General features: G+C 36.7%; 1 protein-coding gene across 2 annotated transcripts; it reads right to left on the bottom strand.

Annotated features, from left to right (window-relative positions):
* Positions 1 to 515: 515 nt before the first annotated feature.
* Positions 516 to 26780, bottom strand: LOC144207426 (uncharacterized). 2 transcript variants are annotated; one of them, XM_077732905.1, is made up of 7 exons: positions 26497 to 26780; positions 25390 to 25562; positions 24804 to 25022; positions 24433 to 24593; positions 23379 to 23511; positions 22481 to 22652; positions 516 to 829 (listed from the first exon to the last, which is right to left on the bottom strand). In XM_077732905.1, exons 1-7 carry the CDS (start codon positions 26759 to 26761, stop codon positions 744 to 746), a joined length of 1209 nt encoding a protein of 402 aa, XP_077589031.1. In that variant the 5' UTR covers positions 26762 to 26780; the 3' UTR covers positions 516 to 743. The 2 variants fall into 2 exon arrangements, with proteins under 2 accessions (XP_077589031.1, XP_077589038.1); XM_077732912.1 differs by lacking the exon at positions 516 to 829 and adding an exon at positions 21098 to 21349.
* Between the last annotated feature and the right edge of the window lie 903 nt (positions 26781 to 27683).

The following is a 27683-nucleotide window of genomic DNA, read 5'->3' as shown; positions in this document are numbered from 1 at the left end:
ATCTAAGTACTGTTTAATATCCAAGTACTGTTTAATATCTAAGTACTGTTTAATATCTAAGTTCTGTTTAATATCTAAGTTCTGTTTAATATCTAAGTTCTGTTGAAACCAGCTCTCAAAATTATATTTATGAGAGAGTTTAATATCTAAATATCTACTGTTTTCAACAGTACTTAAATATTAAACTCTCTCTCAAGAATATAATTTTGAGAGCTGGTTTCAACAGTAAACTCTCTGGCACCATTTGACCGGCGACCAAAAGACCAGTGACCAAAAGACCGGCGACCAAACGTCCAAGCCTTGGGAAATGTACATTTTCATTCCAGAGAAGTATAAGACAGAAGGATGAAAAAAATGATATTTGGTGTGAAACTCACCCTTTTTCCAGATGTCACAACTCCCCTTTATATAGATGTATTATTATTTATTCATCTGTTTGTCAAAAAAATATCAAAGTCATCTGTCCTTCTTCACGTTTTAGTTTTCCCAAACTTCTATGTCAGAATCCTTCCTTCCTTCAGTTTGTCCTTCTAGAATCGTATTTGGACTTGATTGCTTTCCATAGAACGAAGGCTTTCTTGATGTCTTCCACCTAACGCCATAAAAACATCAAGTTACAACGAATCTTTAAAAAAAGGGGAGTGAATGATCCGTATTCTAAAAAAAAACATCACAAGATCAAATAAATGAGCTCTCTTGGCATCCCCAAAAAGGTTTTTTTCTGCCGTAATTAGGGAACAATCTCAATATCCTGGAGGAATATTCGGTGAGTCATACGAGCAAAGGCTCACAAGAGCTTTGGAGAAGGTCCCCTTTAGTGCGGACGAACCTGCAAGAGGATAAAAAAATATATATTTTGAGTCACAATACAAAATATTGTCTAGTCTCAAGTGCAGCCAAATTTGAATAAAAAGAATGGTAGGCGTTTTTTGAACATAAATCCCAAATACAAAATTCAAATTACCTCTAGACATGCTACACTGCTGATCATCCCCTTGTGAATGTGGTTGCTAAGGCAACGACAATAACCATTGTTGGTTGGGTAATATATATATATATATATATATATATATATATATATATATTTTTTTTTTCACTTGGGATATTTGGATAAATACAGTATTTGGTGGTGGTATTGTTTCAAACCAGAGACAGTACACTGGAAAATATACGATTTACGATTGGCTGGCCACTAATTCAGGGTCCCCCAGAACCACCTTGTGAGGATAAGTTGTTCAGAAAATGAATAAATCTGGCCAAGAAAAATCCAACTGTCCAAAATGTGATACAACTATGATATATGTGGTGTATGACTTTTTTCCTGTTAAGTTATGAATATTATGAGCATAGATGAATGCATATATAAATTTGTGTGCAGCAACCCCTAAGTGATGTGTCAAAGTGGTGGCCCGGGGGCCAAATCTGGCCCGCCACATCATTTTGTGTGGCCCGGGAAAGTAAAACATATGTGCCGACTTTCTGTTTTAGGATCAACTTAAAATGAAGAGTATAGTTGTATATTAAATTTCCTGATTTTCCTCCTTTTAAATCAATAATTGTAATTTTTTAATCATTTTTTTCTGTGTTTTTAGTCCAAAAATCATTTTGTAAAATCTAAAAATACATAAAAAAGCTAAAATGTTAATGGTCCGGCCCAGATGAAATCGAGTTGACGTTAACGCTAACTGCGAATCAACCCAAATCTGACACCCTTGGTATAGATGTATATTAAATTTCCTGATTTCCCCCTTTTAAATCAATAAATGTAATTTTTTTAATCAACATTTTCTGTGTTTTTAGTCCAAAAATCATTTTGTAAAATCTAAAAATATATTTAAAAAAAGCTAAACTACACATTGTTTTAGATCTATAAAAAAACGGAATATTCAGGGCTTTTAATCCAGTTCATTTAATCCATTTATTTAAAAAAAATCTAAATATTAGATCTAAAATGGTCCGGCCCACATGAAATCAAGTTGATGTTAAAGCGGCCCGCGAACCAACCGAAGTCTGACACCGAAAATATTCACTGTAACAAAGCTTTGTTTTCAAATGCCCTATGACACCTTATAACATAATTTCGATAGAAAAAAGTAAAATAATGCAACTGTCAAAGAGAACTTTAAGAGTGCTTTCTCCTCCTGCTTTTAGTCCCTTCTCATGCTTCTGTGCAGGTATTTTCAAGGATCATTAGGATTATATGAAAGCGGTCTTTCGGAAAGCGGAAGCAAGAAACCCCGGGATATACTACACAAAAGGAAGCTTAGAGTGTTAGGAAGGAAGTCGAGCTATTTTAAGTTGTTCATGAACTTTTCCGGGTCTAAATTTAACAGCAAGAATGAAAGCTTTCAGTTGAATAGCACAACAGGAAGCGAAAGAATGAAAGAAAGATTGGAAATTGATTATTTTAATACTTCATACTTGGCAGTGTGAAGCGCCTATGTACATTTCAATGGCTTGGACCTGGCCATTTTATAGACACTGTTTTTTCCACCAAAAAAAACAATACAAGGATAAAAATAGAAAATTCCACACTAACTTTAAGTGCAGTGACATTAGACCAGGGGTGTCAAACTCCCTTTGGTCTGCGGGCCAAATCCAGCTTAATTTGAGATCAAGCAAGCCGGACCAGTAAACTCCTTGCAAAATTACATAGAACTAACAATAAGCCCACTTTTTTCCTTTGTATTAGTCACTAATACTAATAATTAGTGCAAAGAATGAGTAAATTATCAAAATGTGTATTAAAAGAATTTTACTTTTACATTATGAACAATATATTATGAACAAGAGAATAACATAAGAACATAAATAAATGTCAATTCATGTTGTCTGCACGTACTAAAACACTGCGCCCCTAGCGGATAATACAAGAACTACATATTTTAAAGAAAATTCATATTTTTTTTATACAATGCAGCTTTCTTCCCCGGGCCGTACCAAACCACCAGACGGGCCGGATCCGGCCCGCGGGCCGTATGTTTGACACCCCTGGCCTAGACCAACTGGAAAGTTCGCAACAGCAATTAATCATCATTAATTAAATGCATGCAAGGTATGCTGATTGGACACTCTAAATTGCCCCTAAGTATGAGTGTCAGTGTGAATAGTTGTTTATCTCTTTGAGCCCTGTGATTGGCTGGACACTAATTAAGGGCGTCCCCCACCTTTGACCCGAAGTAAGATGAGATGGGATAGACTCCAGCAACCCCCGCGACTCTAGTGAGGATAAAGTAGTTCAGAAAATGAGATGAGTTGAGGTGTTGGTACTACTAGTAATCAGAAAGATAATAGAAATTTGAAGACTTTCAAAATTATTATGCTATTTAAAATTGCTGTTATAAAAGAGAGTTAGCGACTTTCATTTTTCCACTGCTGCTTTTTTGAAAAACTGTAGTGCTGCTAAGCACTTTGATGATTGCTGTTTTGTTTTGTAAAGGTCAATTTAACTTCTCTTCTCTGGAATCGCATGACATAAACACTTTGTGACGAAAACAAGAGCACCAAAATGATGTGGCGCCGCCCATGTGGAAAAAACGTGTCACTGTTAGTGTCTACCAAAAGACAATTTTTGTCAGTCCCTTCCTATTATAACAGGATCACCACTGACACTAATTTCATACATACCGTATTTTCTCGACTATAAGGCGCACTTAAAAGTCTTAAATTTTCTCCAAAATAGACAGGGCGCCTTATAATCCAGTGCGCCTTATATATGGAAAAAAAAGTGTCATTCATTGAGGGTGCGCCTTATAATGCGATGCGCCTTATAATGTGGTGCGCCTTATATATGGAAAATACGGTATTTAGCTTCTACAGTCAAGTTTGAAATAGAATAAGGCTGGAAAACAACAAAATCTGTACTGACACTGATAAATGCAAAAAAATGTATTGAATAAACAATAGTACTTCAACCAATAGTGGCCTCCACGCAGAATATGAACAAAAAAATCCTAAAAAATAAAAACGTACTGTATTTTCACGACTATAAGGCGCACTTTAGTTTTAGATTTTTCTCCAAAATACACAGGGCGTCTTATAATCCAGTGCGCCTTATATATGGAAAAAATTAAAATGTACCACTTATTGAGGGTGCGCCTTATAATCCAGTGCGCCTTATATATGAGAAAAATGTCATTCATTGAGGGTGCGCCTTATAATGCAGTGCGCCTTATTTCTATTATAAAATTCAACATATCCGAGTATGATCACACTTCTGAGGTTTGGGAGATTTGTGTCCTATATTTCGGATATGGCCATAAAGGACGGCTGCATACTGTCGGCTACAAATGCTGTCATATAATCTTAGAAGATATTTGAAGGCAGAGAAAAGGAATCTTGCCAACTCAAGTCTTCATTGCTTTCAGGGTGATGCCCGATGCTGGACACAAATGGAAGAGAAGGATACAACACATATGCCGTCTGCTATATGACTGAACATTTTCCAACTTTCTGCCAAAGGTTGACTGAAGCCAAGGGAACCAATAAAATAAAAGGGGGAAAGATGCATGGCTAATTTTAAAACCAAACTTAATAATAATTTACAACCTTGTAAAGTGAAAAGTGAGAGTAAAAATAAAGCCAGTCATACATCAAGTACACCGTATTTTCACGACTAAGAGGCGCACTTAAAAGTCTTAAATTTTCTCCAAAATAGACAGTGCGCCTTATAATCCAGTGCGCCTTATATATGGAAAAAAACAAAAAACAAAAACAAAAAACCACCACTGTCGGATATTAAAAAAAATACACAAACGCCTGAACTGAAACAATACGGTTAAATATGCAGATGCCATCTTAGTTTACAAAATCTTCCATCACATAGCTCCTCCCCCACTGCAAGAATTTTATACAAAAAAATCCAAAACATCAACAATGGCTGGCTCTAGAGGTGACTGTGTAGTGAGTGAGTGCTTCATACATGGAAGTCAATAGCAATTACCGTATTTTCACGACCATAAAGCGCACTTAAAAGTCCAAAATTTTCTCCAAAATAGACAGTGCGCCTTATAATGCGGTGCGCCTTATAGTCGTGAAAATACGGTAATTGTAACAGTTTACTTCTCCGTTATCACTCTCAATCAAGAGATATAAGTAAAACTGTGACTTACCCTACCATGAAATAACAATGCCCTTTATAAACTTCTGGTACATACATACATTCTAATAAAACTAGTGCACCATAACGAATAAGCCACTAGTAAATGTCACGTTGATTTGTCGTAGCCCTTGGCAAGGCACGCTGTAAAAAATGCCCCTACTTCTATTCTCCTCTATGAACTTTTATATAGATTCAGATTTTACATGGACTTATTTAGTATTATTATTTTTACTTACGCTATTTTCACGACTATAAGGCGCACTTAAAAGTCCTAAATTTTCTCCAAAATAGACAAGGCGCCTTATAATCCAGTGTGCTTTAAATTAGGGGAAAAACTTTAAATGTGTCAATCATTGAGGGTGCGCCTTTAAATGTGTTGCGCCCTATAGTCGTGAAAATACAGCACTCAAACTTGTGGACTACTGACACACTACTGGCTATAAGCCACACCCATCAAATTTTACAAAAAATACTTATGTATATAAGGAACACTGGTCTGTGAACGCAGGTTTCACATGTTCACTGTATTATGGTTTATTTACCGCAACAGACTTCAAAACTGCAAAAAACTGTTTCTGCATAGTATTAACATTCGGGAAATTAAATTATAGCATGAGAAGAAGCCTGAAATCAAGGCACACAGATGTACTTAAATGTTTGTTGACCACTGATAATTGAATTTCTTCATTATATTTCAAAGGCACTGCTGAGAAACTTGATTTCACGTGGGCCAGACCATTTTGAATATAATATTTTTTTTATAGATGGATTAAAAGAACTGGATTAAAATCCCTGAATATTCAGTTTTTTTTATAGATCTAAAACAATGTTTATTTCCGCATTTTTTAATATATTTTTAGATTTTACAAAATTCTTTTTGAACTAAAAACACAGAAAAAAAGATTACAAAAATTACAATTATTGATTTAAAAGGGGTAAAATCAGGAAATTTAATATACATCTATACTCTTCATTTTAATTTGATCCGAAAACAGAAAGTCTGCATTCATGATTTACTTTCTCGGGCCGCACAAAATGATGTGTCGGGCCAGATTTAGCCCCCGGGCCGCCACTTTGACACCTGTAGTATACAGGATACGGAGCAAATACAAAGTGTTGGGTTTCATTTTATATTAATGATTGATCACCTTTACTTAAACTCATTGACAGCACTTCACTTCCAATTAGATTAGACCTCTTGCACAGTCAATAGGACTAAAAAATGAACATTAATAGGTAGACTTTCCAGTTTGAATGAATTGGATGTCCATCACATCTCGATTTAAGCACAAATTCCCATAAATATTTCTGAATAGAGTCACCCTTTTTCAAGAAATAGAAGTGGTATATCTGCCCCCAAGATTGAGCATTTAATCAGTTTCTCAACTACACCTGTCGCCACGGAGACGGCCCCACTGTCGTCACTGACACCAACTCACCAAGTCCTCCTTCACTAATATTTTCAGAAACCCACGAATGCTTGATTCAAATCACTGCGTAGCATTTAATCTTTGTAATCTTTTGCATCCTGCTTTTCCCTGTAACCACTGATGGACGTTATCAACTAGACAGAGAGCTTGACTCTATTCAAACTGAATTCATCTGAATTTACTTTCAATCACAGAGGCTTGGTAAAAAAATTATGTCAAATCCAAAAAGATAAATTAACTGGCAACAACTATTACATCATCCATCACGCATCAACAACCCGATCTAAAACCAGCCGACAGTGTTTGGAATCTGATGAATCCATTGCCGTCAAGGAATATTTCGATTTTTTATTTTAAATAAATGGATTAAAAGAACTGGATTAAAGGCCCTGAATATTCATTTTTTTATAGATCGAAAACAATGTTTATTTTAGCTTTTTTATATATATTTAGATTTTATAAAATGATTTTTGGACTAAAAAGACAGAAAAATTGATTAAAAATTTACAATTATTGATTTAAAAGGGGGAAAATCAGGAAATTTAATGTACATCTCTACTCTTCATTTAAATTTGATCCTAAAACAGAAAGTCAGCACTTTTTAAAAATATTTTTAGATTTTACAAAATGATTTTTGAACTAAAAACACAGAAAAATGGATTTAAAAAATTACATTTATTGTTCTAAAAGGGAAAAATCATGAAATTTAATATACCCAATCTATACTCTTCATTTTAATTTGATCCTAAATCAGAAAGTCGGCACTAGAATTTTTTTTAGATTTTACAAAATGATTTTTGAACTAAAAACAGAAAAAATATATTAAAAAATTACATTTAATATACATCTATACTCTTCATTTTAATTTAATCCTAAAACAGAAAGTCGGCACTCATGATTTACTTACCCGGGCCACACAAAATGATGCGGCGGGCCAAATTTGGCCCCCGGGCCGCCACTTTGACACCGGTGACCTCGCTGATCAAATCAATGGGTATTACTATATATAAAGGTAAATGCTACAATCAGATCAACAGTGCTGGATCTATTACTCAGGGCTAAAGAGAATGTGTGTGGGCAGATGCCGCTTCACATCTAGAGCATGCACTTGTCGAAGCAAGCATTTATACACAGAAGCACTGTACATGGCAAGCTACAGTGTCCTGCCTCCATCTGTTGATATAGTAATACCACAAATCAGTTTTAAGCCAAAGCAGATTCAAGGTCACAGGTCACACACATGGCCTACTTAGCCACTGGCCACATTTGCTCTTTCACTTGTCTATCAATGTTAAGGGAATGGAGAGAGAAAGACAAAAATAGACGAAAAATAATGAAAATATGCGTAAAAATAAGAGAAAGCATTAAAGTAGGTCACATTGAAGTATTAAAGGTTTGAAGTCATGAAGAAAATATGGGTACTCAAGATGAATTGTGAAAGTATCGCAAACTCCTGAATTAGTTACACGGGCCATGTGGCTTGAAGTGCTAGAAAAAAACATGACCGGACGTTTGGTCGCCGGTCATTTGGTCGCCGGTCATTTGGTCGCCGGTTAAATGTACTTAGATATTAAACAGTACTTAGATATTAAACTCTCTCTCTCTCTCTTAGATATTAAACTCTCCCTCTTGGATATTAAACTCTGTCTCATGAATATAATTTTGAAAGCTGGTTTCAACAGTAAACTATCTCTCACCATTTGACCGGCGACCAAAAGACCGGCGACCAAAAGACCGGCGACCAAAAGACCGGCGACCAAAAGACCGGCGACGAAAAGACCGGCGACCAAAAGACCGGCGACCAAAAGACCGGCGACCAAAAGACCGGCGACCAAAAGACCGCCGACCAAAGGACCGGCGACCAAAAGACCGGCGACCAAAAGACCGGCGACCAAAAGACCGGCGACCAAAAGACCGGCGACCCAAAGACCGGCGACCCAAAGACCGGCGACCAAAAGTCCGGCCACCAAAACACCGGCGACCAAAAGACCGGCGACCAAAACACCGGCGACCAAAACACCGGCGACCAAAAGACCGGCGACCAAAAGACCGGCGACCAAAAGACCGGCGACCAAAAAGACCGGCGACCAAAAGACCGGCAACCAAAAAGACCGGCGACCAAACGTCCAAGCACCGAAAAGAATGGTTGACTATGCATTAAATTTAGAAAAACTGATCAAGGAAGCTAGGACCCAGTGGTCAACCTTTTTTAGCAAGATGAAGGAGTCAGTGTATCTTCAGTCAATAACTTTCTCGGGCCACGTAAAATGATGTAGCGGGCCAGATTTGGCCCCCGGGCCGCCACTTTGACACATATGTTTTATAAGATTTCTACAATAAATGGTGATCATGATTCATGATAGACATGAATTGTAAACATATTATACTCCAGTTTATGCTTCACCTCATGTTTGATACCTCACTTTATCCGATCTTTATCTAATGCATCTATGAGCTACAAAAGGTCACATGGGGATTTTCAGCTACATTCGACCTCAGCTGTTTCTGTGCAATCATATTCCTTAAATAGATAGAAGCCAAAATCAAATTAAAAAGAGGAAACAACACTAGGGAACATTGATGATGAAAGAGAAATAAACAAACAAGGTCTCGGTTGGGTATGAGGTAGACTGGGTCAAAATGGCAGTTAGTACAAAATGTTATTTGAAAAATGACAAAAAGCAATTAGGTAATTACCCAACTCTTCAGAGACTTTTTAAACAGGACACAGTGGAAAAAGGACGTAGGTACTTGTATAGAAATGACGGCGCTAGACTCCCATTCCAATTGAATAAGAAGCATAAAAGAACACTCGCTCGAGACATTGCGAGACAGTTTATAAAACACATTGCAAACCATTTCCCCCAAGTGCCTAAATTGAAATAGATAAACATTGAACTAAACCGTGGCGGGCCGTCAGGGTCTTCAAGGCCTTCTCTGCTGGCCTAAGAACATATCTGAATCATATATTATATTTTGTCCATCAATACTTATTAAATAATTCCAAATTGTCTGTTAGCTTCCTTTCATTGCATTTTTCCCTGGTTGCACTGCTTCCAGATTTGTGATTTTATTGTTGAAGCATTTAACCAATCACATTTCAGCCATTATTTGTTGCCAGGGTCAGAAATCTGCCTCAAGGCCTTCACAATCAGTTCTGCAGGCTCTGCTGCATTAAATAAGCGTTGATAAGACTGTTGCTTTAACCAATCAGAATTCAATTTGGTGACACCAGGCCTTCTCACAGGCGTAGGGATACATCATTGCCTTTTCCCAAGCATAGAGATAGGACATCGCTTTCACCAACTATGATTGGCTAGTGATAAAGTAGGCGGGCCAAAGCCAGAGTGAGCAAACTCAACCCACAATGTCCGACAGAGGAAAAAAAACGGATTTGGTTGCAGATTTGGTGGCAAAGCGATTTTCAAGACGGACTTTTCAAGAAAAAAAGCTGGACATCATTAATAAAGGTCGGACACCTCCAAAGCAAGCAAGCCTGTCACAACCGCAAATATAACGAATATTTTCAGCACTAAATCTAATAAAAACGTATGCCAGAAATATGACAGGACAGGCTAGACTTTCAGGATTAGCTTCGATGGCTAAGGAAAAGAAGGAAGAAAGAAAGGAGGATGGATATTGTATACAGTTAAAAATGATTTTGGTGAGTAAAATATGGCTACATTCCTAAATATCATTTCAATTGTATGAGGTTATTATTGATGATTTTTCAGTGTCGCAGCTGTAGCTGCAGTAGAGGTTTTATAGCCATCAAATATTTTTTGAGGGTTGAATTGATTCGTTTAAGGCGCTACGAGAAAATTCACGGACCGCCACTGGAACTAAATATGTGTAAAAATCACTAAACTATTGTACTGTTAACATGTCACATCTAATTATTCATTGGTGGATTTATTTATTTAATTTTGGCACTCCTGGTCCAGAGTGTGTGCTCTAGGATTGCTCTAAGTTTAGGATTGCAGTCGCTAAAGCCTAATATTTATGATGACATTCCGCAGATCCACTGCCCATTTGACAAAGATCATCTAAACTAGTCCAAACTGCACTCTCCCTTCCTTCCAGAGTCTCAGCATGTGACGGTTACGAGGCAACTGGCAGCATTCGGTTTGAGCCACAAATTGATCCCACTTTTTTTACCATTTCAAATTCTATTTCGTATCTATCTGTGTTGTTAAATGAAGAAAAACACATGCAGGATTATTTTATAATACCACGTGCAAGTACCGTATTTTCACGACTATAAGCCGCACTTAAAAGTCTTAAATTTTCTCCAAAATAGACGGTGCGCCTTATAATCCAGTACGCCTTATATATGGAAAAAACAGAAAACCAATAACGAAAAATCACCACTGTCGGATATTTAAAAAAACACAAACGCCTGAACTGACACAATACTGTTAAATATGCAGATGCCATCTTAGTTTACAAAATCTTCCATCATATAGCTCCTCCCCCACTGCAAGATTTTATACAAAAAATCCAAAACATCAACAATGGCTGGCTCTAGAGGTGTCTGTTAGTGAGTGAGTGCTTCATACCTGGAGGTCAATAGCAATAACCGTATTTTCACGGCTATAAGGCGCACTTAAAAGTCTTAATTTTTCTCCAAAATAGACAGTGCGCCTTATATATGGAAAAAAAACAGAAAACCAAAAACGAAAAACCACCACTGTCGGATATTAAAAAAACCCAAACGCCTGAAGTGAAACAATACTGGTAAATATGCAGATGCCATCTTAGTTTACAAAATCTTCCATCATATAGCTCCTCCCCACTGCAAGATTTTATACAAAAAAAATCCAAAACATCAACAATGGCTGGCTCTAGAGGTGACTGTAAAGTAGTGAGTGCTTCATACCTGGAAGTCAATAGCAATTACCGTATTTTCACGACTATAAGGCGCACTTAAAAGTCTTACATTTTCTCCAAAATAGACAGTGCGCCTTATAATACAGTGCGCCTTATATATGGAAAATGTCATTCATTGAGGGTGCACCTTATAATGCGGTGCGCCTTATAGTCGTGAAAATACGGTACTGATTACAAAAAATGCCACGAAAAGTTGTCTTCACTGCAGATATCGAAATAAACCGAACTAGGAACATAATTGTCATCGTGCTGTTTTGGAATGACATCTTCCTCTCTCCAAACACTTGGCAGAGAATCAAGTTATCTGATAGAATGCCACCTACAGCAACCTTTTGACTTTACTTTACATGCAGGAAGTCAACACTGTCAGTAATGTTTTTGGCAGCTTCATAAATTGTGTGTGTCAAGTTGTCCTAATCTCAAATTGTGTATTTTGTGGCAACAGTGCTCTCTCGAAGCCTTCAAAGTGCACATGGTTACCATGAACTGATGTATCGCTGTGCCTCGGGCAAAGTCATGATAAAGCCCACAATTCCAAGAAGCAGGTGTCACACAGCCAACCTCTCACACGCAGAGGCACATATGCAGAAGCAATCTTGCAAAAAAATAATGCAAGAGCCATTTGCAGCAGAGCTGCATCGTTGCGTCTGCATTCCAAGCTGTTTTATTCTTTCCTAAAATATTTCCCAGCTCTAAATTGCATTTCCATTTGCAAAATAAAAGTGGTGCAAATTTTTCGTGACCGGACGTTTGGTCCCCGGTCTCTTGGTGACAGAGTTTACTGTTGAAACCAGCTCTCAAAATTATATTCAAGAGAGAGAGTTTAATATCTAAGTACTGGTTAATATCTAAGTATTGTTTAATATCTAAGTACTGTTTAATATCTAAGTACTGTTTAATATCCAAGTTCTTAATATCTAAGTACTGTTTAATATCTAAGTACTGTTTAATATCTAAGTACTGTTTAATATCTAAGTACTGTTTAATATCTAAGTACTGTTTAACATCCAAGTTCTTAATATCTAAGTACTGTTTAATATCTAAGTACTGTTCAATATCTAAGTACTGATGAAACAAGCTCTCAAAATAATATTCATGAGTGAGTTTAATATCTAAATATCTACTGTTTTCAACAGTACTTGGATATTAAACAGTACTTAGATATTAAACTCTCTCATGAATCAACAGTAGATATTTAGATATTAAACTCTCTCATGAATATAATTTTGAGAGCTGGTTTCAACAGTACTTAGATATTCAACAGTACTTAGATATTCAACAGTACTTATATATTAAACAGTACTTAGATATTAAACTCTCTCTCTTAGCTATTAAACTCTTTCTCATGAATATAATTTTGAGAGCTGGTTTCAACAGTAAACTCTCTGTCCCCAAAAGACTGGCAACCAAAAGACCTAGGCCCAAAAGACCGGGGACCAAAAGACCGGGGACCAAAAGACCGGCGACCAAAAGACCGGCGACCAAAAGACCGGCGACCAAAAGACCGGCGACCAAAAGACCGGCGACCAAAAGACCGGCGACCAAAAGACCGGCGACCAAAAGACCGGCGACCAAAAGACCGGCGACCAAAAGACCGGCGACCAAAAGACCGGGGACCAAAAGACCGGCGACCAAACATCCGAGCACCCAAATTTTTACACTGAATTTCAGCAGTTTGTGGCAAAAATACATTCCTTGTTTACACATGGAAAATCGAAGCTTTTAAAATACACATTTCAATTCCTGCAATATGTTTCAATCCATTCTAAAGTGCCAGAGATCATTCCACTGAGACATTGGACAATTTTAGTGTCTGGCAAAGACAATTCAAAAACACTAAAAGACATTTCCTGAATAATCAAAGGGAAAAAAATCTGAACGTACTTGGCTCTGATGTGGAAAAGTAATTGCCCTCTTGACCTAATAATGGGTTGTGCCACCCTGGGCTGCAATAATTGAAATTAAATGTTGGCAATGATTCTTAATGAGGCTCTGGAGGAATTTTGCACGTGAGTACGAGACCAAGCTGCTCTTGGATGTCCCACATGTACTGATTGTGGTTAACATTTTTTTTCAGTCCTCATGGGGAAAATTGGGGAGCAGAAACTCGGAAACACTGATTCCCATTTTCTTCGGCTTTTTACTTTGGATCACCTGAAAGCTGGAGTCAAATCAATGGACATTACTTGCCACTGTTGCCTTAATGTTGTTCACATTCTAATTATTAAAAGTCTCATGTGAGTGAGTCTTACATGCCTTTCTATTGTCTGGTTGAAAGTAAGGATGAAAGTAATTTGTTATCTAGACATTTTGTGTCTGAATTTAGAGGTTTGAATTTCAAGCCACTTGTGAAAACCTGATTTTAATGAAGTTAAATAAGTCAAAACCTATTTTTCGTGACTACTTGGGTGTTTTAGAATATATTAAAAGGCAAGTTATTGAGTGATTTTTTTGAATTCTCCATTTGACGGAAAAATTGCAACGTTAGCATCAAATCTACTGCCTATAAAATTAGAGCATTTGTGTCAAAGTGGTGGCCCGGGGGCCAAATCTGGCCCGCCGCATCATTTTGTGTGGCCCGGGAAAGTAAATCATAAGGGCCAACTTTCTATTATAGGATGAAATTAAAATGAAGAGTATAGATGTATGTTAAATTTTCTGATTTTTCCCCTTTTAAATCAATAATCGTAATTTTTTAATCATTTTTTTCTGTTTTTAGTTCAAAAATAATTTTGTAAAATATAAAAATATATTTTTAAAAAAGCTCAAATAAACATTGTTTTAGATCTATAAAAAAACGGAATATTCCGGGATTTTAATCTAGTTCTTTTAATCCATTTATTTAAAAAAAATGAATATAATTCCATGTTATCTCCATTGCATATGTTTTCCTTGTTCAGAGAGCTCACACTGATGTAAAAGTCAGTGTTGACAGCTTGGAACATCCATACTATCTATCCTCTGCAAGCGTCCTACTTAATCATCTGATGGGAAAATTGGCTCTATTCCACATTCATCTACCGAGGTCCATGTCTGCAATGCAGGCTTGTGTATGCATGTGCGTGCACGGTATGTAAAATGACTGAAAGAATCACATTCTTTAGACACTAATACAAATGTCATCTTCATTTTTCAATAATTTGTTAATCCCACTGAGTCAATCCATCATCTAGACACAAATCAAGACAGATTAAGCAGTCGACAAGGCAAAACTGGCAATCCATGGACTAGTAATTCACAATACATATAGTGTGACTCCCTAAATTCCACGTGTCAAACTGATCAGATCCAGGGCTTGTTTTATGGAGCCAGGGATATTTTATCTGTTACTTCTATTGAAAACCTATGCACTCATAATGATGATAATATATATATATACACACAAGTGTGTATATACATGTGTATATATGTGTGTATATACACGTGTGTGTATATACGTGTATATATATACGTGTATATACATGTGTATATATACGTGTATATATACACGTGTATATATATATATATATATGTGTGCATGTGTGCAAATGTCTATATATACATGTGTGCCGCATTTTCACAACAATAAGGCGCACTGCATTATAAGGCGCACTGCATTATAAGGCGCACTGCATAAGGCGCACTGCATTATAAGGCGCACTGCATTATAAGGCGCACTGCATTATAAGGCGCACTGCATTATAAGGCGCACTGCATTATAAGGCGCACTGCATTATAAGGCGCACCCTCAATGAATGACATTTTTTCCATATATAAGGTGCACTGGATTATAAGGCCCACCCTCAATGAATGGCACATTTTAATTTTTTCCATATATAAGGCTCACTGGATTATAAGGCGCTGTGTCTATTTTGGAGAAAAATCTAAGACTTAAGTGCGCCTTATAGTCGTGAAAATACGGTACCTTATGTTTTTTTTTAGGATTTGTTTGTTTTTATTCTGTGTGGAGTACACTATTGGTTGAAGTACTATTGTTTATTCAATGTATTTTTTTGCATTTATCAGTGTCAGTACAGATTTTGTTGTTTTCCAGCCTTATTCTATTTCAAACTTGACTGTAGAAACTAAATACTGTATTTTCCATATATGAGGCGCACCACTTAATAACGCGCATCGCACTATAAGGTGCACCCTCAATGAATGGCAGATTGTATTTTTTTCCATATATAAGGCGCACAGGATTATAAGGCGCCCCGTCTATTTTGGTGAAAATTTAAGACTTTTAAGTGCGCCTTATAGTCGTGAAAATACAGTATATATATGTGTGTATATATACATACATACATACACACACACACACATTATATATATATATATATATATATATATATATATATATATATATATATATATATATATATATATATATATATATATATATATATATATATATATATATATATATATATATATATATATATATATATATATATATATATATATATATATATATATATATATATATATATATATATATATATATATATATATATATATATATATATATATATATATATATATATATATATATATATAATGTGTGTGTGTGTATGTATGTATGTATATATACACACATATATATACTGTATTTTCACGACTATAAGGCGCACTTAAAAGTCTTAAATTTTCACCAAAATAGACGGGGCGCCTTATAATCCTGTGCGCCTTATATATGGAAAAAAATACAATCTGTATGTCTGTATGTACAATATATATGTGTGTATATATACATACATACATACACACACACACATTATATATATATATATATATATATATATATATATATATATATATATATATATATATATATATATATATATATATATATATATATATATATATATATATATATATATATATATATATATATATATATATATATATATATATATATATATATATATATATATATATATATATATATATATATATATATATATATATATATATATATATATATATATATATATATATATATATATATATATATATATATATATATATATATATATATATATATATATATATATATATATATATATATATATATATATATATATATATATATATATATATATGCACAGACTGGCACCTATTATTACTGCAATTACCTATCAATAGATAAAATCTACTACATACAAGAAGGTCGAACCGCGAAATGGTGAGGAAACACTGCATCCCAATATGAAAAATGATACTCTCTAAGGATCATCTAGATTTAAAAGGAATTGCAATGTCATTACTAATGCCCCCCACACACATACACAAATACACCCAAAGGCGAGAGTAAGACTTCAAAACATGATCAAATTTCTTCGTATTTACACGAGTTTGTTTTTACATTCTGCTAACTTGCTATTTCCAAAGGCACTCTTTTTGGCATACCATGGCATTTCTATCAGTTATACATAATTAACAGCACCCTTAAGGATGGCAATATGATGAGGTCTACGATGAAAACAAGTTTGACACTTCTGACCTAAGTCACGCATACCTCAATGTCATCTTATAAGTCAGTGTCCTTCTGGCTACAACCTCTCCCGGTGATCCCTGATTAAAGGTGGCATTTCACTGGCACAATGAGGGCCACCAACACACAAAACAATCCTGCCTGGAAGCCGACAAGACAGGCGCAGACGTCACATGTTTGCTGTGATCCTCATTCCGGTAATCAACCCATGTGATAGGAATCACTCCGGTAAAAGAAGGGAGGGGCCTTACTGTAAATTTCGACAAGCACGTTATTGTGTGAGATTAAAGATTTATTTTAACTAGTGATCCAGATATGGAAAAAAGCAGCAGCTGTTGATATAACTAACTGATACAATTATTTGCCCTCCAACCTTTACACCACATGTGTCAAAGTGGCGGCCCGGGGGCCCAATCTGGCCCGCCGCATCATTTTGTTTGGCCCGGGAAAGTAAATGATGAGTGCCAACTTTGTGTTTTAGGATCAAATTAAAATGAAGAGTAAAGATGTATATTACATTTCCTGATTTTCCCCCTTTTGAATCAATAAATGTATTTTTTTAAATCCTTTTTTTCTGTGTTTTTAGTTCAAAAATAATTTTGTAAAATCTAGAAATATATTTAAAAAAAGAGCTAAACTAAACATTGTTTTAGACCTATAAAAAGCGGAATATTCAGGGATTTTAATCCAGTTCTTCAAGCCCAGTGGTCACAGCCAATAACAATTTGTGTTGCATGGTGATATTCCACAACTGTGGTAAACTCGCTTTATCGATTACAACAGAGTTGGTCAATCGGGGACCCATACCACCCTGGTCACAATCTGTTCCAGCTGTTGCCCTCTGGCAGCCGCTATAGGTCCCACAAAATAAGGACAAATAGGCTTAAGGACAGTTTTTTTCCCACATTATTCAGGACTCTAAACTTGCGGTAGCACGACACACAATCCCTTCTGTGTAATAACTTAGGGGAGAGGTAATATGAAAAGATATATGCCTCCTATTGGCTGACTGAAGGTAAGTGAAAGACAGTGAGAGGTAAGTGACCCGCTCGGGGGGTGATGTGATGTATCTATAACGACAGAATGCCAAATTACGAGTCTGAAATTATCACTTATTTGGGTCTTTTGCTGAGAAAACGCACCTTTTGGAGAAACACTACCAATTTCATCATATGCAGTTTCTGGGTATGATGACAATTAGGCTTTTGTTGTTGATGATGACGACAAATCCTTTGTCCAATAATTATTATTATTATTATTACTAAGGTAGTGGATTGTCACAAATAAGTCCGGCAACACAGTAAGGCGAAAAAAATTAAAAAGTACGGGATTGTGTTTGTCAGGATCTGGCACAAATTAACTTCTGCATAATACTATATACATCATGTTAAGATTAAACCATAAGAGGGAACTTCATAAAGCAAAAATGTAACACTTATGTGGTCAGCACATGTCATTTTCACTTCTTAAAATAAGAATTGTTGCACAGTAAGCAAGTCAAAACCTCTTTTTTGCAAACGGAGAATATTTCTTTTTGGGAAAAAAAATAATTGTGCAAAAAATAAAATAAAATAGTATCCACAATACATTTGAGAAGGAGTTACTAATTAAAGGAAGTTACGTTGAAAATTCCACCACCTTTCACCATATCCTCCATAACAAACTATAATGGTTCAGAAAAAATAAGCACTTACACAAATTCCTATAGAAAGTTATATTAAAATAACCCAAAACATAAAAAAGCTTTTAGGGTAGGAAAATACACCCCACGGCTAAATTTGGACGCACCACAGACACACGTTTGCGAACTATATTCCCCGTCCAAACATAACGTTTCCTATAATAAACAAGGACAAATAAAGTTGTATAAAGAGATAGTACCTTTCAAATCATGGCAGAGGTGCTGCGATGGTGCCTCGAATTGATTTGCAACGTGATCCCAATCCATCTGACCATTTCTGCTTCATGTAAAGCTCCGACATCCAACAGTTTCTAGCTTGCTTCAAAAGGTGGCAGGTACCCTCCGATCCCCTCCCCACTTCTCTCTCGCTTTCTCACTCGCTCTCTCTATCTCGCATCCCTTCTGAGGCGCGTCATTGCGCGGACTGCAGCAACCGCCATCCCTAAGAAGCAATCTTATCAGCGTGAAACACTTGTGAATATAAAATCCCCAATTTTGGGAAGATAGACTTGACTTCTATTTCTTTAGACTCCAATAAAATCAGGAAAATCACCTGAGAAATTAGGAACATAGTGAGTGACGCTGCTGCCCCCATGCGGATAAAGTCGACCTTACACAGGCACATAATTAAAAACAAAACAAACTGGACTACTTTGGTGACAATAGCGGCAACATAATGAAACAGCATTAGAATTAAATCGTGGTAAATGTTATATAATTAAAGAAAACTGTGATTTTATACAATTATTTACCAAAACCCACAATAGTAAAATACATTTAATTAAAGATTGTTGGAGAAATCTGGTTGTTTTTTTGTTCTCTGCCAAATACAAACAAATATTGGGCAATAATCCAAGTAACAAAATTTTAGATTAAAGGCCCTGAATATTATGTTTTTTTTATATAGATCTAAAACAATGTTTATTTTAACTATTTTTAAAAATATTTTTAGATTTTACAAAATTATTTTTGAACTAAAAGATTGAAAAAATTACTATTACTGATTTAAAAGTGGGACCATTTTAGATGTAATATTTAGATTTTTTTATATAAATGGATTAAAATAACTGGATTAAAAGCCCTGAATATTCAGCTTTTTTATAGATCTAAAACAATGTTTTATTTTTCGCTTTTTTTCAAATATATTTTTAGATTTTACAAAATGATTTTTTAACTAAAAACAGAAAAAATAGACTAAAAAATTACAATTATTGATTTAAAAGGGAGAAAAATCTGGAAATTTAATATACATCTATACTCTTGATTTTAATTTGAAAGTCGGCACTCATTTACTTTCTCGGACCGCACAAAATGATGCAACGGACCAGATTTAGCCCCCGGGCCGCCACTTTGACACCTGTGCTGTAATTCATACAAATTAATCAGAATTTCCCCCTCTGGTAAAGGGAATCATCTTCCATCACAAAACCCATTAATCCAGTTGACCCTTTCTCTGTGACACCCTCAATTAAATACACACTGCGGGGAATGAAGGAAAACACTTCATTAAATACCTACTCAAACATGGCTGCCAAAGCCTTTATATTTGGAATGTGTCCATCTTCCAACAGATTTATTGGTTCCTACAATTTTTTTTGGAACTGACACATTTTACAAAGGGGATAACAGATTATGCAGTCCACAGTATGACAAATACGAATTATTGTCAAAGTTCAGCACATGTAAGAAGGACATGAACAAGGTCATTCGGATAAGGTGGAGAGATTGTAAACACATTTTTTATGCGCATTTACGATCTTAGACCTTAGAAAACTTATTTTAGCTTTTTTAAATATATTTTTAGATTTTAAAAAAATATTTTTGAACTAAAAACAGAAAAAATGGATTCAAAAATTACAATTATTGATTTAAAACGGGGAAAAAATCAGGAAATTTTATATATATATATATATATATATATATATATATATATATATATATATATATATATATATATATATATATATATATATATATATATATATATATATATATATATATATATATTCTTCACTAGAAAAACTTCATTTTGGATATAATATTTATGTATATATTTTTTTATAAATGGATTAAAAGAACTGGATTAAAAGCCCTGAATATTCTGTTTTTATAGATCTAAAACAATGTTTATTTCAGATTTTTTGTTTGGTTTTTCCAAATTTATTTTTGTACTAAAAACACGGAAACATTGATAAAAAATTAAATTATTGATTTAAAAGGGGGAAAATGAGGAAATTTTCTATACATCTATACTCTTCATTTGAATTTGATCCTAAAACAGAAAGTCAGCATTCATGATTTACTTTCCCGGGCCACACAAAATGATGCGGTGGGCCAGATTTGGCCCCCGGGCCACCACTTTGACACTTATGGATTGAAAATCAAAACGTGCCATTGAGCAAGGACATCCTATTGTAGCATTGCTAGTGCCAAATAAAAACACGATATTGTAAACACGCGGAATGCGTACTAGTTAATGACAAACCAAAAAGACAAATTATAAGATTCATTCAGTAAATATATTGTTTATTTTTCTTATTTAGGCACATGAGCGAAAAGAAAAAGTAGTGCAAACTTAAATTCAATGAAAAATAAATAAATCTCAACATTCCAATATCTTAAGCAATTTATCAATATGTGTTACATCTGTTGATTAAAAAATAATAATAATAATAATAGGCTCTAGGCCCAAATTGCTGCAGGATTGCTGTTTGGTTTCCATGTGTAGCAGTCAATTTAAACATCAGGGCATCCTTCAGTCAGCCGCCATATGCCTGTAGGTGGAGTTTATCGGTCGAGTGGTGTGAATCCTTCGGAATTAACTTGGTGATTTGCTTTGTTTCCACAATTCTAGGCTTCTTTCCGTCTGTCTTAATTACTGGTCGTTCTATAGCCACCCGAATAGTGTAGCTGGCAGCAATCTCAGTTAAAGGCCCAACACTTTGAACCCTTGGGCAAGTTAAGACTCACTGGGTGCCTCGCAATGTGTCGTTTTTGCTCGCTATTCCCTCGACAAAAGCTAAAAGCATATTGGTCATTCAGTGATTTGGATTCTGTCAACTGGAATGTACCGTATTTTCACGACTATAATGCGCACTTAAAAGTCTTAAATTTTCTCCAAAATAGACCGTGCGCCTTATAATTCAGTGCGCCTTATGTATGGAAAAAACAGAAAACCAAAAACGAAAAACCACCACTGTCGGATATTAAAAAAACACAAACGCCTGAACTGAAACAATACTGTTAAATATGCAGATGCCATCTTAGTTTACAACATCTTCCATCATATAGCTCCTCCCCCACTGCAAGATTTTATACAAAAAAAATCCAAAACATCAACAATGGCTGGCTCTAGAGGTGACTGTGTAGTGAGTGAGTGCTTCATACCTGGAAGTCAATAGCAATTACCGTATTTTCACGACTACAAGGCGCACTTAAGTCTTAAATTTGCACCAAAATAGACAGTGCGCCTTATAATCCAGTGCGCCTTATAATACAGTGCGATTTATAATACAGTGCGCCTTATAATACAGTGCGCCACATAAAACAGTGCACCTTATAATACAGTGCGCCTTATAATCCAGTGCGCCTTATATATGGAAAAAATGTCATTAATTGAGGGTGCGCCTTATAATGCGGTGCGCCTTATAGTCGTGAAAATACGGTAGTTGTTTAAAACGTTGTCCCTTCTGCCTCAAAGCCATTGTTTGATGACCCTATAGGTGTTGTACAGTATTGAACTGATTTACAGTACCCTGCTATATTTTAAACTCTATGATTCATGTAAACATATAAAAGCAATTTTAAAGAGAGAATATTTTCATCCAGCACCTCTATAAAATCCCACCAACACCAAGATAATGGTAGCCTGACAGTCAGGAATTGACAAGGAGCTGTGCTCTAACCTGACATCTGATGTATGTTCTTCTCGTAGTTCTTTTGGCAGATTTGGACACTGCGAGTGAAGTAGTCAGGCTCAGAAATGGCCTTAAGAAGGTCTGTCTGGATCAAGGCAATGTCAGAAAGCTCCAAGATGCCAGCTGTGCGAGTGTCCGGGCTACCTGGGGCCAAGAAAACCTGGACCATACACACACAGGATCATACACATTTGAAAAAACAACACCAACAACTAATAATAACTGTTTGGCAATTGAGAGCTTTGTAAAACAAATGGACTTCAATGACTTCAGGTGGAAAAAAAGTTGCATCTTAAATGTTTTTGAATTGAAAGGAATGGGGTTTGCTATGTTTTGAAGCAAGATTCCATTGGCAACCTCAGGTATGACAGGTTTTGAAAACACCTGATTCATCTTCCTAGACTGGAGATAGTCACCTGTAACAGTACTTTTAATCGCCTATGACCAAATTACAATAACTACTGCACTGGCCTTTAAGTTTAGAGATTTGGTTTTGAAAGAAAGCAACAATCAGAAGCTGACTGCTTGTTTTTTTTTCACATTTGACTCACTTTCAGAAGGACCAACAGTTATACTCAGCAGGGCAAGAAAAAAAAGAAGTAACTTGTGCCAGTTACATGTAAAGCACAGCATGAGGTCTTTTAACGCATAGAGCTTCTATGTTAAATGTTCTCCCATGCAACTCATCCCAAAGTGAGTCAGTAGTATCCTTCACGAAGCGCTTATTTGCTTAATTATGGTACTTGACCTGGTGGTTCTTAGATGATGGGATATGGTATGTGAAACATTAAATAACTGCATTATAAATAAATGATGAAAAAAATCAAGGCAGCTATGGAGAACACTACCCCTTGCTAATTGCTAAATGCTCATAGTTGTGTGTTACCTTGGGATGTACTACTGTATCCTCATCGTTCTGTCGTATGTTGTCATCTATGAAAATATGCTGAACGTCCTGGTCAAAGGGGTCCACCCACAGTGGCTTCCCACCACGGATGGAGAAATTGTTAGCCGTCCACCTTAAGAAACAAGGAAAATTGCGTGACCGGACGTTTCGTTGGCGGACGTTTGGTCCCCGGGCGTTTGGTCCCCGGGCGTTTGGTCCCCGGGCGTTTGGTCCCCGGGCGTTTGGTCCCCGGGCGTTTGGTCCCCGGGCGTTTGGTCCCCGGGCGTTTGGTCCCCGGGCGTTTGGTCCCCGGGCGTTTGGTCCCCGGGCGTTTGGTCCCCGGGCGTATGGTCCCCGGGCGTTTGGTCCCCGGGCGTTTGGTCCCCGGGCGTTTGGTCCCCGGGCGTTTGGTCCCCGGGCGTTTGGTCCCCGGGCGTTTGGTCCCCGGGCGTTTGGTCCCCGGGCGTATGGTCCCCGGGCGTTTGGTCCCCGGGCGTTTGGTCCCCGGGCGTTTGGTCCCCGGGCGTTTGGTCCCCGGGCGTTTGGTCCCCGGGCGTTTGGTCCCCGGGCGTTTGGTCCCCGGGCGTTTGGTCCCCGGGCGTTTGGTCCCCGGGCGTTTGGTCCCCGGGCGTTTGGTCCCCGGGCGTTTGGTCCCCGGGCGTTTGGTCCCCGGGCGTTTGGTCCCCGGGCGTTTGGTCCCCGGGCGTTTGGTCCCCGGGCGTTTGGTCCCCGGGCGTTTGGTCCCCGGGCGTTTGGTCCCCGGGCGTTTGGACCCCGGACGTTTGGTCCCCAGACGTTTCGTAGAACGGACATTTGGTCGCCGGATTCTCTTGCTCTCAAAATTATAATAATGAGAGTTTACTTTCGAACGTGATCAACCAGGTAATCTCTCGTCCTCAAAATTATAATCATGAGAGAGAGAACTGTTCGTCGACAAACCGTCCGTTCGACGAAACGTTCGGAGACCAAGTGTCTGTCGACCAAACGTCCTGGTACCGGATAATTGTAAATTAAAGGGGAAATCAACTTGAATAAACATTAGGGTGTAGTTTACCATTCATAATCATCCCGGAAGCCTCCTACGCCATTTGCACTACTTAAGTATTGGTACAGGCCTCTTTCTCCGTCACGGGTCGACAACATATCTTCACCCCTGGTTAGAAGAATTCCTTTCTGGTTGCAGCAGATCTTTCCAGGTGTCTTATTCACATTTAACTGAGTAGAAGAACATTACATTCAATTACATTACATTTTGGTGGACAGGAAGCAGAATGCATTGCCGAATAACTATATTTTTCCAAATTGTATGTTTTGTGAGAGAGACAAAGTAGGATGTCACAGGATATATGTATTTTCACAACTACAATATGTTGTTATATAACAGTGAGAGGGTGACAATGTTTAGTTTGACTAGGAAAATGATACCTTCAAGTCAGGAAGATCAGGAAAGACGGGATGAGCCCCTTGGGAAAGTGCTTTGAATACAGCATTCAGCAAACGAGGCAGGTCGCTTCCAAACGTACGAAAGTGGACGGCAAACTCGGTTCCTTGCTGCGTCAAGTCTTTCAGCAGTTGAAAAAAGGAGGGCAGGATCCAGTGGTAATGTTGCCCATCCTCTGCCTTTATTGTCAGATCTCGGTCATACTGCAGGGAGTTCAATCAGATCACTGCTCATCTTATACCTTACAGCACCAGTGTCAAAGTGGCGGTCCGGGGGACAAATCTGGCCCACCGCAACATTTTGTGTGGCCCGAGAAAGTAAAACATGAGTGCCGACTTTCGGTTTTAGGATCAAATTAAAATGAAGAGTAAAGATGTATATTAAATTTCCTAATTTTCCCATTTTTAAATCAATAATTGTAATTTTTTAATCCATTTTTTCTGTGTTTTTAGTTCAAAAATCATTTTGTAAAATCTAAAAATATATAAAAAAGCGAAAATAAACATTGTTTTAGATCTATGAAAAACGTAATATTCAGGGCTTTTAATCCAGTTCTTTTAATCCATTTACCTTTACATTCTCAGGCCAGCGAAGCAGGTTAAGATGTTGTTCCAGAATCCCACGAAAGCGTCTACCAGCAGTCGAGGTAAAGCCGGGAGTGGCTCCAAACTGAGAACAGTAGTTGACGGCATCATCACATGGTGGATGCAGGGAAGGAAAGTCACTTAGCCATTCCCACTTGCCTGCAAATAGAAAATTTCATCATTTAATTGTCGAATAGGGCGGCACATCAGAGAAGTGGTTAGCATGTCGGCCACATGCATGTTCTCCCGGGCTTGTGTGGGGTTTCTTTGGGTACTACAGTTCCCTCCCATATCCCGAAAACATGCACAGTACTCCAAAACATGCACGGCAGTACTCGAAATTGCCCCTAGGTATGAATGTGAGCCTAAATGCTTGTCCGCGTCCTATGTGTGATTGGCAGAGCACCAAACCAGATTGACTGGCCACCAAACCAGATTGGCTGTTATAGGCTCCCCCACCCCACACGGGCCTTTGTGAGGATAAGTAGTATGGAAAATTAATGAGTAAGTAATCTAACTGGAGTGCATAAAGTTCTTAAGGATCCTAGGATATAGTGTGCTCATTTTTAACAAACACATCTTATTTGTAAAAACCTGACTCCACACAAATGAAACTACATCTAGGGCACAGGTGTCTAAATGGCGGCCCTGGGGCCAAATCTGGGCCACCATATCATTTTGTGTGGCCCGGGAAAGTAAATCATGAGTGCCGACTTTCTGTTTTAGGATCAAATTCAAGTGAAGAGTATAGATGTATATTAAATTTCCTGATTTTTCCCCTTTGAAATCAATAATGGTAATTTTTTAATCATTCTTTGGTGTTTTCAGTTCACAAATAATTTTGTAAAATCTAAAAATATATTTAAAAAATGTCAAATAAGCATTGTTTTAGATCTATGAAAAACTGAATATGCATGGCTTTTAATCCAGTCCTTTTAATCAATTTATTTAAAAAAAATCTAAATATTATATCTAAAAATGGTCCGGCCCACATGAAATCGAGTAGACCTTAAAGCAGCCCGCGAACCACGTCTGACACCCATGCTGTCGGGCTTTTTTTTTTTCTTTTTTAAAGCCTGGAAAAATATTTTACCTTTGCTCATTTTCCCCCAAGTGACAGTGGTCAAATAATAATCCAGGGCAGCCACTGTTCCTTGCGATCTCGCAGCATCCGACACTAGAATAGTGTTGTTTAAATCCACGTGGAGGATTATTTTTTTAATTCTCTCGATTTGGAGTGGACGCGCCGGTGTTGCGTCGTTTTTCGAAAGCGCAGGTTCAAGCGTATCCCGCACTGACAAGCCACTTTCTTCATCGATGTCTTCATTTTGATGGCTGTTCCGAATCATGTCAGCCATTAGTAATGAAAATCTATTTAACTATTTTGTCATGTATTACGCGATCTCTGCACTAAATTACTAAATCCCCTCGATTACTTCCTCATTTTGCTGTCAGTTCTTCTTCGCTGGATGTGTTTCACAAATCTGAACGTAAGCGCCACCCTGTGGTGTCATAAATAAATGCGGCTTTCTGGACAAAAAGTGACGTCACTGAATGTTTTATTTACCTTTGATTTGACTGAAAAACAGTGCAAAATAACTCATTATAAAACATGCACACATTTTAGGGGCAATTTAGGGAAATGTTCATCAAAAGCTCCGTTATGAATCGTTTGAAATTATTTTATTTATATTAATCCTTTTCAAATTAATGCACAGCAGCTTTCCTTAACGGTATAAAGGGAAATGCAAGAATAATTCACTTAACAAAGAACATAAATACAAATATGTAGAGTATTACATGTAAACATGCACATTTTAATTTAAACCCAAAACTTTTGAAAACTGCATGAACTGGATCGAAATCTAAATAAATTAAGGCTGCAACAAGAAATTATTTTTTAATGAATGCATCAAATATTTGATAGTTGGAGATAGTTCACAAATGTATATTATAATTTATAATACTTATTTGCCCACGTCAGGAATCAGGCAAATGTTCATTATCAAGCTCCCTTAAATCAAATAAAAAGTTAGATTGTTTGAAAAATAATTAAAAATATGGATATAAGAAACCATTTTTTTTTGTCCAAAAACCCATGAAAAATCAACAGTAAGTTGGAAAAGCCAAGGGAGAGGACGCCATTGCTTCAAAATAAACTTCTGGCATAGTCCAAATTACCCCAAAAATTTCCCCCCCAAAAAATAACCCAAAAAAATGTAAAAAAAAAAAAAGTATGAAAATCAATCTAAAAAAATGCAATTTGTTATGACTTGCTGT

This window comes from Stigmatopora nigra, chromosome 1, assembly GCF_051989575.1.
Source record: "Stigmatopora nigra isolate UIUO_SnigA chromosome 1, RoL_Snig_1.1, whole genome shotgun sequence".
Lineage (NCBI taxonomy): Eukaryota > Metazoa > Chordata > Actinopteri > Syngnathiformes > Syngnathidae > Stigmatopora > Stigmatopora nigra.
Note: the sequence above shows the minus strand (reverse complement) of the source record. Positions and strands in the feature narration are given on the sequence as shown.